The 12,518-nt window shown below is 45.0% G+C and overlaps 1 protein-coding gene across 1 annotated transcript in view; it reads right to left on the reverse strand.

Moving 5' to 3' along the window:
* Positions 1–207: 207 nt before the first annotated feature.
* The window catches only part of LOC104546275 (E3 ubiquitin-protein ligase MGRN1-like), a gene marked incomplete at both ends in the record, with an annotated part of 26,977 nt that continues 14,666 nt past the window's right edge, over positions 208–12,518 (reverse strand). The window contains 3 exons of the mRNA XM_010191628.1: positions 208–268; positions 3,065–3,131; positions 7,078–7,195. Coding sequence (XP_010189930.1) covers positions 208–268; positions 3,065–3,131; positions 7,078–7,195 — 246 coding nt within the window. The remainder of the gene's footprint in view (positions 269–3,064; positions 3,132–7,077; positions 7,196–12,518) is intronic.

Consider the following 12,518-nt stretch of genomic DNA (forward strand, 5'->3'; position numbering starts at 1 on the left):
CAATTAGCTGAGTGACCAGCTCAGGTACAAGTGATAATTACAGACTGCACAGGAGCTGCTGCAAGCAATTATTTGTACTACAATAAGCACTCAGGAACCTCAGTCAAGGCAAGGACTCCGTTGTGCTAAGTGTTATATAAATACAAACTAATGACCCATGGAAATTATTTCATACGCAAGGACAGGGACAGAGAGAAGAAAAAGAACTCATTTACCTTTTCAAATGCAGCCAGGAGAACATGGGCATGACCCGTCACCTCAACCACCACTGCAAAAAGAGAAGGAGTGGTCCTGGTTAAACCTTGAAAGCAGCACAAGCATAATACTACCATAAACTGAATGTTAGTCCATTTACAAGTTCTAAACAGCCCTTATTTTATTTTCATCTCTTCTAGCAACTTATCTTGTCATCATGTTGGTTCATCTCAAACTCCTGCAGGGGTCTGTGGTGGGCCCTACAGAGACATGCCGTTGTTATCTCAGGTGCTCCAAACTATCCCACTTTGTTTTCAGAGGTTGGAGAGGGACAGCAAAACAAAGAGCTCAGTAGGATTCTGCTCTCCCCTCAAATTCCTGTGTTTAATTACCTGAGTTTATCACAGAGATTAATAAATCCATCTGGTTTAACATCAATTGGCAGCCCTTCCAGCTCTGGTACGTATCACTTTATTTCTGTCTAATCCGACATGCTTATAAAACATGTATTCCTCATACCATTTTTGGACAGTGAAACATCTCTGTGCAGTTCTCTTATTTTTTTTCCTCCAGTGACAAATATCACATCTTCCAAAACTGAGGCTTCCCTCCTAATTGAACAGCTTTTAGAAGGGGCTGACAGAGGTTTCCGTACTGCATTCATGGCTCCCTCAGCAAATAAAAATACAGAATAGAGGAAACCGAGGTACAATCCCAGTCTCTCTGGCTCAAGACCCTAATGTTCCACTCAGCTTCAACTGGTTGGACCCTTTTGCTTAATTATGTTCATACTCATCACATGGAAATGCAAAACAGAGGTTGTGGAGGAGTCAGGGAGGGAAGGGAAAGCACGTAACCACCTCGCCTGTCTGAACCGATGAGCACCAGGGCTGTGCTCAGCACATACAGAAGAGCTGCCAGACACTACATCAGCTCAGTGCCAGAAAGTTAAGAGCTGAAGAAAGCAACTCCTGTGTTGTCTAAAAGCGAAAGGAGCTCCACAGCTTCCTTTGGGCCCCCAGAACAGCTGAGACAACAAGAGGAACCGTTCACTGGATTACAGCACAAAGATTTTGTCTGGAAACAACAGCATGTGGGGTACTTCCAAGTCTGCAGATTTGCTGGGTAACCAAGAACACAGCAATTTGGGTGCGATCAGGAACATAATGGCACACAGAAAAGAGAGCTAAAATTCACCTTCCTGCTCACCCCCACCAGCCAAGAGCAAGCCTGTTCTAGCTCACTCTGTAGATGACATTCGGTCCCATTCCACAGTGTGAATGGACGAGAAAGAGAGAACAGGCATCGCTTTCCTTCACATCCTCCGTGGCATTCAAGCAGTGTGTGTGGCTGGAGCTGTGCCACTCACTCTGCGCAGCACCTTCCCTCCCCGAAGGGTTTCTGTACCGTTCCCTGAAAGCAGTCTTGCTGGCAGGAGTGGAAGAAGGCTGACATTGCAAGCTCACATTCTTCAAGGCACGCAAACATCTCCTGGCAGAATTCAGTCCAAACCAACATTTCCCTGACTGCTATTTTAATTTGCCACTCAATTTTATTTAACACAAACAGCTACAGGCCAGCTGTAATTTTCCAAGTGTTCCAAATGGACAAGGCCAGCTCATTCCAGTCCCATCCATTAAAAAAAAGAACTAAAATACACAACAATTTCCTCAAATCTCGCTCAAGTGTCACATATTTTTGTGTTGATATTCTTTCCAGGAAGGGATTTAAAAGCAATAGTAAGATAAATGGCAGCACGCTATTGGCTAAGACTGGGTATGGCATGTACATAAACGTCTGCTTCCCATGCTGTCTTCCCTTCTGTTTTTTGTCCTCCTAAGCACGCCCAACATTAGAAAGTATAAACATGTTCCCAAAAGCTCCACAGAGGAAGGTGTTTTATATTTATGGTCAAGAAATATACATATATGTCAATTTTACTATCCGTGTCTGAAAACACCAAAAATAGAAGCACTTCAGAAATTATTTCCTTTATGTTGCACTGTGCTTTGTTAGTCACACTTTAATTGGTTCATCCAGTTCTATTTCACCCTGCTTGGAGGACTGAAAAATAACATAGTGAGTTTCTGGGCACTTTCACATCTACAACATAAGAAACTGAGCAAGTGACTGCACTGAACAATGGCTTTTTTCCTTCCTAATTATTCTTAAATGTTGCACAAACTGCTACAAAACAGAGAAGGGAAATGCTGGTCCTACTGACCTCAAAACTTCCCAGTTTTAGAGAAAACATTACTTCCTTGTGTCCTTTTAATTGCTGATACTCAGAATGAGTGCAAACACATGGAGCCCAAAGGCACACAGCCCCTAAGGAAAATACTGTGCAAGGTAACAATTTAAACATTTACTGGACTTCCCTCTCCAAAACAGCAATGTGCTTTAAAAATTATCAACAATATTATTTCTCATTAAAGGTTATGCTCTTCTATTGTAACCACTCAGCATCCGTCAGAAAAAGCAGGAGAACTTTAAACTGCTGAATGAAGCTGTACTTGGTCCAATTTGTGCCTGGCATTGGTGGCAGAGCCAGGAGCTCTCCTAAACACCACGCCAACACTAAATACCATGGCCATTTTTCCTGTAAAGAATGGAGGCTATTTTTTTTAAAAGCATGTTTTTATGTACAAAACTGTGGTTAGCTGAGCCCTTTTAATACAGGGAAGTTAAGGTGAACTCCTGAAATATTTTTCAGGAGTTCAATATTTTTCAGCCTTTCCTTCTGGAAGGGCTCCCCAAGCCTCTCCTACAAGGAAAATGTTTTCATCATTGCAGAAGGAGGCCTGCCCTGAAGGAGTCACATAACCTCAAAGAGAACTAGAAGACCAAAGGAACACAACAGCACGCTTACCGTCCCCTTCATCCACCACTGCTCGGATGACCACAGGGAACACGCCGCGGTCCAAGTCAAAGTTCAGCTGAGGGAAACAAACAAGGTGAGGTTAGACAATTCACACCAGGCTTGCCTGAAGACAACGGTCAAGATGGCATTAACATCAGAGGAATGAAGGCCCTTTCTGATGGTCCCCTAGTCCCTGGTCTCAAAAGGACATGACAGAGCAGAAGGATTTAAAATTCAGACACTTTCAAAGGGAGTTAATCAGAATAACTACAACATATATACACTGACATGGCACTAAACTCCAAATGTGGCTAACAAAGGAAAGGATCTCTGTTTGGATTTTATATGTTATTTAATACCAGTTCATATATCCTGAAAAACTTGTAAGTGATCTGTAGTAGGACGAGTTTCCCAAAATGTAACTGGTGAGCCATAGTCTTGCTGGTGCATGGTAGGATGTACTGGTTATAGCACAACAGTAAGCATTATGCTCCCTACACCACAAAAAACCTCCTGACTCTTGTATGAAGCTCTTGAAGATGTAGAGAAAAATCTGTAAAACTTCGAGCTCACACAACACTTTAAGTAAACATCAAACTGATTTCCATCTCTTGGCATGTTATGAAATTCAGGTCCTTGACGTTCTAATGGGCAAGAGTGAAAATCTAAGATCTCACTTGAGGGCAAGGAAAATAGACTCAATTTCTTCCTTTGCCTCACACTTCATTAAAGCTCTTCAAAGCTCCATGTCATCTTACAAACACAAGAAAAATGCAACCTTACACACACCGTACCATGCCAGGAACAGAAGTGGTTCAGAGACTATTTCTGGTGTTTTTTGTTAATTACTGACTTAGGGTTTTTTGTCTCATCACTTGCCAAGAGAGGGAAAAAATGTCATTTCACCATGGTGCTCCAGGTAGTCTGTTTTCAGTTTTCCAGTGAAAACCCACTTAGAAGCACCACAGCACCATTCAGGTAGGGTTTCAGGGAGGCCTCTCTCACTTTCCTGCAGCTCCAACATCATTTGCAGCGTGGTTTTCTCCAGCGAGTCCCTCCAAAGTTAAACTATCAGAGTAATCGTTGGCATCCGCACAAACAGCAACCCAAAACACCCAGACTGGAGGGAAGGTGACTCCCGCCCTGAGCCTTGACATAGTTTAAAATGGTTCCTCCTCGAATTAATTACAACCTAAACGTTCATCCTGAAATGAATGATAACTGTACACTGGGAGACAATATACCCTGGCAGCCACCAGCCAGGCCTACCATAGCCCAGTACTTGCATAGCTGACAGGAGTTGTGGGCACGTGCTTCAGACAGCAACAGCTCACTAGCCTTCCAAGGGAGGTGTAGGGGGGAAGAGAATTGCAAGTCTGCTGCTCTTCTGTCCATTGCTGTGCGTTCCTTGGGCAGGTTGCGTGTCTTTGGGGCCACTCAGCTTCTGCAGCGCTTTGCAGAAACAACTCTTAGCTTTGCGCACACACATACACACACACACACCCCTCCGTTCAAATGTTCAAACCTGATTCTAAATGGAAAGCATGTGCTGGGAGACCTTATGATTTGACCTAGCTAGTATTCAAACCTGAGGGATACCAATTTTCGTACTCTGTATGATGGTTTTACATTTTATTCCTCCTTTAAACTACCAGAATCTATTATCTTTCCAAAACAGCAGTGTAGCAGAGCTAACTTTTAACCTCTCAATATTTGTTATAGAAGAGACTCATTGAGCCACTATTTTCCAGCTTGCATTTTTAAACCATTACGGCATGCCACAGAGGGAAATTTCATCAAGGACAATTGATTAAAATTGCTGAAAGAAGCTTACGGTTTTGCTTTGCTTCCTGCTCTTATTACTGTACAACAACAGTTACCATTTGTCCATTTGAAGGGGAAGTCACATCACAGAATTGTGGTTGCTTTATGATACAAACTTTTGCATTCTCAAACAAAAGGCCTCTTTAAGGGTCCATTTCACATTCATTTTTAGAGACCTGCAAACAACTGTCTCAACGCAAGCCATACACTATAGCTTACAAGGAAACCGGTACATTACAAAGACAAAGTAAACTCTTATAAAGCTTTCCACATAACAACCCAACATAACATTATTTTTCCTTCTGTTGGCCAGCCAAGAAATACATCATATGTGAGTATTACACTGAGCAAAAATATGAAGCAAATCTGGGTTTTTTGGACAATACTAGTAATAAAGCTGGAAAGCAATGTGAAGCATGCAATTGTACACAGATGAGTGATAAGACTCTGCCAGCTGTTTCAGATGAAATGATGCATTTCAGTGGACAATTAGGAAGACTTAGCCATATGCATTTTACTGGAATTGAGAGGACATGGACTGATATGTACACGGAGCCAAAACAGGAGAAGAAACTCTTCCAAATCACAGAGCTCATTCCACATTTACTTCACAAAAAAGAGAACAGACAGAGGATGCAGCAGAATCAAGAAGGGGGCTAGAAGCTTACTCTTCCACAGCACCTCTCCCTTTAAGCTGTCAAAGGGACATGACTTTAGTTCTCGAGTTAAAACCTTGCTGTCAAGAACAAAAAGTGAAAATTAAGCTTCTCAATTCTTTAAGGAGAAAGGGATCTGAGCTCCTACTTTCCAGCTCTCTCAGATGACAGAAGGGATTGAAAAGCAGCTCTTCCAGCTCTTTTGTAGGCTGAACTTGTGAAATCATATATTGGCAGAGAAGTCAAGACATCAGAAGACAAGACTCTGCAGGCTCTTGGTAACCGCCACAGCGTTTGTTAAGGCACAGGACTGATTATAGTTATAACTGTAACTTCAAGACAATAGCTATTCAATCTTTTTAAAATACATGAAAGATTACTTTTTTCCTTTTTCTTTTATTTTTTCTTCTTTTTTTTTTAATAGGTAGAGTTCTCTTTTTACTTAAAAAAAAAAATCAATGTTCACACACACTATACTCTTATACAGGCTTGGGTCAGGAAGTGAGTGCAGCATCAATGCTGACCTGGGAGAGAGGTCCACAAGAAAAAAATATACTGGCAGGAGCTGCAGACCAACTCCTCTGCATCATAAATGTTTTATGGCAATTCTGCACGGAGCAGGGGAAAGACCAAGACCTCTCTGCCCTGCTTCCCATGCAGGAGAAGCCCTTGGGCCAAAGGGCTCAAGAGGCAGAGAGTTACTGTCCTGGGTTGAAATTTTGCAAAGATACCAAAATTAATAGGATTCCACAGATCTTGCCATGTAGTAAAAGCCACAGAGCTTAATTAAAACCAAGTTCTTGTCTGTTTGCAGTTATGGGTTAAAATAAAAGGAGGAAGGCATCCCTCTTATTCAAGCATTAATGCATCGGTGTGAATCTGCCCCAGAAGGGAAAGTATCCCCTCCAACTCTGCTACAGTTAATAATGCAGGACATTAATAATGGCCTTAAACGGAACAGGACTTTTCTAGAGCAGTGGTCTCCAAACTATTTTGATTATTCATCCTATCAGTAAAAACAATTTTAAGCATGCACTCCCAATATATGAATATTTATTATTTACAAGTTATATACACATTCTAGTGAAGTTCTTTCAACACCTCAGGCATGCACCTCACTTTGGAGACCACTCTCCTAAAAGACCAGAGGAAAAAAAAGAGAGAGATTGAGACAGACATTTCTTGCTACAAGCTCTTTGGCTGGCAGGGAGAGGAAGGCTGAGGAGTGGGGGTTCCTCCAGGAAGAGCTCCAGTGCCAATCTCTGCAGTCTGCCTCCTACACCAGGTGCTGGGATGCCAGCAGATCAGCAATATCAAAAGTTGCTTCTTTGGGTTTCTTCTCTGTTTGCCTCATCTACCTGCCAAGTCCCCACAGTGTTCATACCTGCTCCTCCCAGGGCCCCATTAGTCTCATACCCACAAAACACATCATGGCAGCTGGGAGAGGGTGTCTTCCAGCCATGATTTAGTGAACTTAAATGGAATCCAGCGCTTCTGGGCAACAGGGTTGTGGAAAGAAGGGAACACTAAGAAGACACTTACCTCATCATCCTTCCAGTCTGAGAAATCAATCTTGAAGGAAGGCAGGGAGAATTGCTGGCTTACCCCTCTCTTGTAATGAACCGTCTCCGACTGCAGAGAGGGATTCTTTGTGCTGTATCTGAAGAAAGGGGGGAAAAGAAAACTTGCTGTAACAAATGATTGCTCTCTGCTGGGCTTCCATTCATTCACACCTCCTGGCCTTTCAGGAATCACAAGTGGCAGCTCTAAGAGGCAGAGCTGGCAGGGGCTGGCAGCCATTCCATGGGGATACAAAAAGGGAAAGGAAAGGTCAAAGCAAGAAGGTGAGCACAGGGAAGGGAAAGCAGCGCAGTCAGGCAAGGTCTGATTGGATCCATACTGACCTGCCTGGAAACACTGGGAGTCAGAGGAGTACAGTGTGGTATGGCAGCTTGGCAAAGGCCAGCTCACTCAATCCAAGGCCTAGGCAATGCTGACTGTCAGCCCAGCACACAGTCTTATTTTCTGCAGGAAACCCAGGAAGAACAGGCAATGATCTAACACCAGCCACACACAACCCAACACAGTGCTGAAAGCTCCCCCGTGCCTCCATGGGACAGCTCTGCGGTGAGAAACAGTGCTTGGTTCACCATCATTCTGGTAAGCAAGAGCTTCCAATTCACTCCTCTATTCCTCGTGCGCTTCCCTGGAGGTGTTGCAGGGCTACCAACACCACCAGAGAGACACCGAGCAGTCCTCCATGCCAGCCACCTGGAGGAGAGTCCCAGTTCTCCCACTGTCTGGAGGCCCAGCACTGAAATGCCAGCACTGCCAGGCTGGGATGAACATGTCTGGAATGGAACCATAGCTGCCATGCATCATCTCCTGCACCCAGAGCCCACCCAGCGCAGTCTGCCCCGAGAGAGACGTTTCACTGCCTGCTGACCATCATTACGGATGGTGCAATTCACAGCAGACTTCAGTGACAAAACAGGATCAAGAAGTTTTCACCCCGGAGGACGATTTCTGAGCTGGATGCACACAGCCTCTCGCTATGCCACTTCTGACACAGGAGAAGAGGCAGTGAACCACAAAGCAAGGTGGAAACATCTGAAGCTGGTTTTACCACTAAAGCCTTTGTTGTCGAGCTACCAATCGTGTGTTCAAAGCACGTTGATAAAACGGAGAGAAAGTGAGAGATCTCTTGTCCAAGGGCTTACAGTGCAGAAACAACCACCTCCCCAGCACAGTGATGAGCCAGGTCTAGCTCCAGCTCCACAAGACTTTAACAGCCAGTCGCAATAATGCACACTCTCTTCTGCACAGTAACCATCACTTCCTAAGCAGAGCTTCACACAGTGAGACTGGGAAAGTGCTGGCCTCCAGGCACTGCACACTGAACAGCTACAAGCTTGAAGCCTTGTTAGCTGTTCAAACTTGATTCTCACTCTTCTTGATCAACCAGACAGCCTGGGGAGAGGCTCCAGGGGCAGGTGTCATGTTAGCACCATGAACTCTAGGCTGAGTTTTTCCTTAATTCAGCTTAGGATACCACAGAGGATCTCTTGACAACCACCTCCTCAGATTTTGCTGATTCCATTTCTATTGCTGGCTACTGCCAGCCCTGTGACAAGGACACCACCAGAGGAGAGCGAGGCATTTGACACGGCCGAATCAGTATGTAGCCCCATCAAGTAGAGCAGTTAACAGAGTGCGCACAGAGGCAGAGGAAAGATAATCCTTGCTTAAAAACAGGATTCTGTATTACCAAGGACATTCAGCTGTTCTGAAATGCAGACACAGCATACACACCACCAGGTATATAAGCAAAGGCTGGAAAACCCCAAGTTCCTTTGGTCTAACTACACTTTGTGGAGGAGTGCAGCAAACCAGAAGGGGATGGCAACACAAAGCTTTTCTACATTCAAGGCAAAGCCTTCTGGTTTCTGTAAGCAAAGAGCAAGCGGGCTGGGCAGCTTGACTTCCAGAAGGGTTGAAGCAAAAAACCCAAGGTGCACAGTCAACCAAGAACGGCAGAACTGAGCATCCCACCAGAGATGAGAACACTAGGCTGGAGGATGGCAGAGGTGATTAGGGAGGACATGCCTGAACCTTAAAACTTGGCTTTTAAAGATGCTGTGGAACCTTTACAACCAAAAGCTATAGGGATGCTATAGGCCTCCCTACCTCCTGCCAGACTGAAAGAGCCCACAGCAGGCTGTCCTCCAGGGCTCAGGCCAGTCAGCTCTCACACAGAGCCTTAAAGCATGATGATTAGGATGCATTTTGCAGCTGAAGGTATAAGAATGTGAATACCAGAAGATGATGAATATTTATTAATTAGTCTCAAACTCAATGAGGAAAAACCAGGTTCCCCACTGGCATGAAGTGTTACCTTTCTCTGAAAAGTTAGCTGTTCCTGTACACTCTGAGGATCCAGAACGCTTATCAAGTGACACAAGATCCACGCTAAATTCTGGAAGGCCATAACAAAGCCCAGATTCACCACGTGCACTCCACTCTTCCTGCCAAGGCAGATGCATTACGTTATTTATGACAATACCTTACTCTCAAAGACCATTCTGTGCTGCACTGAAATTGTGCTGCTTTACTAGAAAGTCTCACTCCACCCTTTGCATTTAAAGCACAGCGTGGGAGAGATCAGAATGACAGGTCTTTTATGTGTGAATTACAGAGCGAGCAATTGAGTGAAGTTTTATTTACTGAGTTGTCAAGCACAGTGAATAGAGCAAGCCTGTATCTAGCTCCTTTTGTGGTGCTCTCAAAGCTTAGAGCTCTGCAGAGAGGCACAATTCTTCCTCTACAGCTGGGAAAGCAGGGGATGGAAGAGTGACTTATCTAAGGTGACAGCAAATCAGGAACCTACTAGAAATAAAGTGCAGAGGAGAGAGCAGAGGTCAGGGACTGCCTGGATGACATGCACCACAGCAATGCTGGGAAAAGGGTGTAAACATGCTGATGGTGAGTGCCAGGAAGACCAGAGGACCTGCACTTACAGCACTAGAAGCCCAAACCAGTCTACACCAGGAAAACAAGTAACGCTGTTCCAAGGAGGATGGGGTAGAACAATACTTGCATAGACTTGCTGCACTCACTGCCCCTGAGAAAAGAAACAGACCAGGTACATAGATTTTTCTGAGCTGAAGAGTATAACAAAAATATCAAGGAGCCTTCCCCAAGTGAACCAAGTAAGCTTTGTGCCTCGGACTGCATGGCCGCATAGTCCCCATTGCCAAAACACAGGTCAGACTTGGATGTGAATGCTGGAGACAGTCAGCAGCCAGTGCTGAGGCTGCCCAGCACCAGCGGGCCAAGAGCCTGGTGAACACCCTGGAAGCGCTGGTGAGAAACTCCCTGTACAAAGTCCAGACTTGCTACCGGGCACCTATAGACGTAAGTAGCTCCCAAGCCACACATGCTAGTGTTCAGGAGCCTCTGGCTAAGCAGAGTTAAATTTCCATTGCTACGTGCTCACTGGAGATGCAGCGTGAATGTGTGGGGGTGTTTCCCCCTCTCACTCATCTCTGATCTGCGCCTGGGGAAGTTTTCACCAAGGCACCAGTCCCAGCTCATACAGACTACTTCACTGCTATGCTCCTCATGCTCAGCTCTGCCTGGCACTGGGCTGCCACTGACAGTCAAAACACAGTTCCTGTCACCACAGGAACACTGGGACCCCTGACTCAGAAGGACCAAGTGGGGTCCAGCTTGCCTCAGAATTATATGCAGAGCACTGTCCAGACCCTATAAGAAAAGCAGGATGCACCAGCAGCATTGCCCCAAGGTACCGTCTTTGACTAGTAATGGCTGAAAGACAGCCTGCACTTTGAAGGGCCTGTGGACAAAATAAGAGCCCTCTTTCTTTAGTAACAGCTACACATGTTCCATAGCTATTTGTAGTGAACTGAGGACAAGGCAGAGTTACTGAAGGCAGTTACAGGAGAGCTTTACAGAGTACTCAGGAACCAATTTTTCCGCTGCTGCAGGCCGTGACTGCCTGGCAGGCTCAGTTTCCTCTTACACATGACAAGGAGGGAGCCAGTCATGTTCTGCTGGTGTTCAAAGGGGCCAGGAGTTGATGAGGAGCAAGCACGCTGGCCCCCATCTCTCCCACCCGCACACTCCCCTTTCACTTTGGGCCAGGATCTCACAGGTCAGCTTTCAGAGAAGAAGGAAGTTGAATAACTGCCTCAACCTTAAGTGATTTTTGTTGATAAAAGAAGCACTACTAAAATATAAGGAGGCAGTAGCCCTGGATCTCAGTAAGAGTTAGGCAAGATCCATCTCAGAGAGGCCTGGATGTTAACCAGGTGCTAAGCTGGTGCACTGCAGTCCCTGCCACACTTGTCCTCCTCTCCTGCTTCCTCTCAGGATTGAGCTTCCACCCCAGCACACAGCAGAAACCCTCCTGCCATATGCCTGCCACTCCAGCACCTGCAGAAATCTGCCTTCAGCTACTGAACTTACTGGGGAGAGAACCATGCTCACGACTCCAACCAGGCTTCAAAGCTGGCGGCTTACACAACAGCTACGCAGAGCAGCACAAAGGCCAGAACTCTTATTAAAGACAGAGGGTCTGTCTGTTTGGTGAAATCTATAGAATTTAGCTCTCCAGTCCGTGAACTTTGAACACTACAGCGTTCCCCTGGGGACTGGTGTCTGCCTGGATCAAAGCAGACTTCAGCTGTAAAGGCTTGTGCCTAGCGAAAACAGCACTCGCCTCTAATTTCTGCACACAGAAGAAATCTCTCTGCACAAAGAATTCATATTAATCACCACAGTCCACAGCCAAAAGCAGCAAGAGCACCTTGCAAAGGCCTTGAATAGATAGAGGCTATTAAATAACCAAAGTAATATCCGAGTGTCTCTGCCTCTCCTATGCAAGCTTTAGTGAAAACAGCAATGCACGGAGCTACCCTTTTCAGTTGGATTTCGTTTTGTGAACCGACTATTCAAATTTCCACATGCAGACAGAATATATAATTTATTGCAGTGTCACATTCACTGTCAGCTTAAAAGACTGCAGTAGCATGTTTGTGATGAGTGTAGCAGGCATTGCAAAGCAAACAAGAAAATGAGATTTAAAAAAAATAAAAATCCAGTACAGCCATTTGTGCATCAGCAACACAAACAGCGCAGCCCTGAAAAAGGGCAAGGACTACAGAACCAGACTGACCTATTTTCATCGTGTTTTCTTTTTATAATGAGAAAACAGAGCTAGGCAACATTACTAGGATACAGAAGAGAATCTTTTCTGTCCAAAAAGGAAGATCTTTTTCGTAAGAATGGTCTGCAAAACTCAAACCTCTCACGTCGTATTTATCATCAGCTCCTGATCTGCCTGGATTGCTTGTGTCTTTAGAGCTGGCTGTTTTAAGTGCTTCCAGCTACAGGGCTGGTTTGACTTCTTCCCCCGAGGAAACAACCGCTGCTGTTACGTTTTAACTACACAATCATTCCTG

Source organism: Mesitornis unicolor, unplaced genomic scaffold (assembly GCF_000695765.1).
Source record: "Mesitornis unicolor isolate BGI_N332 unplaced genomic scaffold, ASM69576v1 scaffold45099, whole genome shotgun sequence".
In the NCBI taxonomy this organism is placed as follows: Eukaryota; Metazoa; Chordata; class Aves; order Mesitornithiformes; family Mesitornithidae; genus Mesitornis; species Mesitornis unicolor.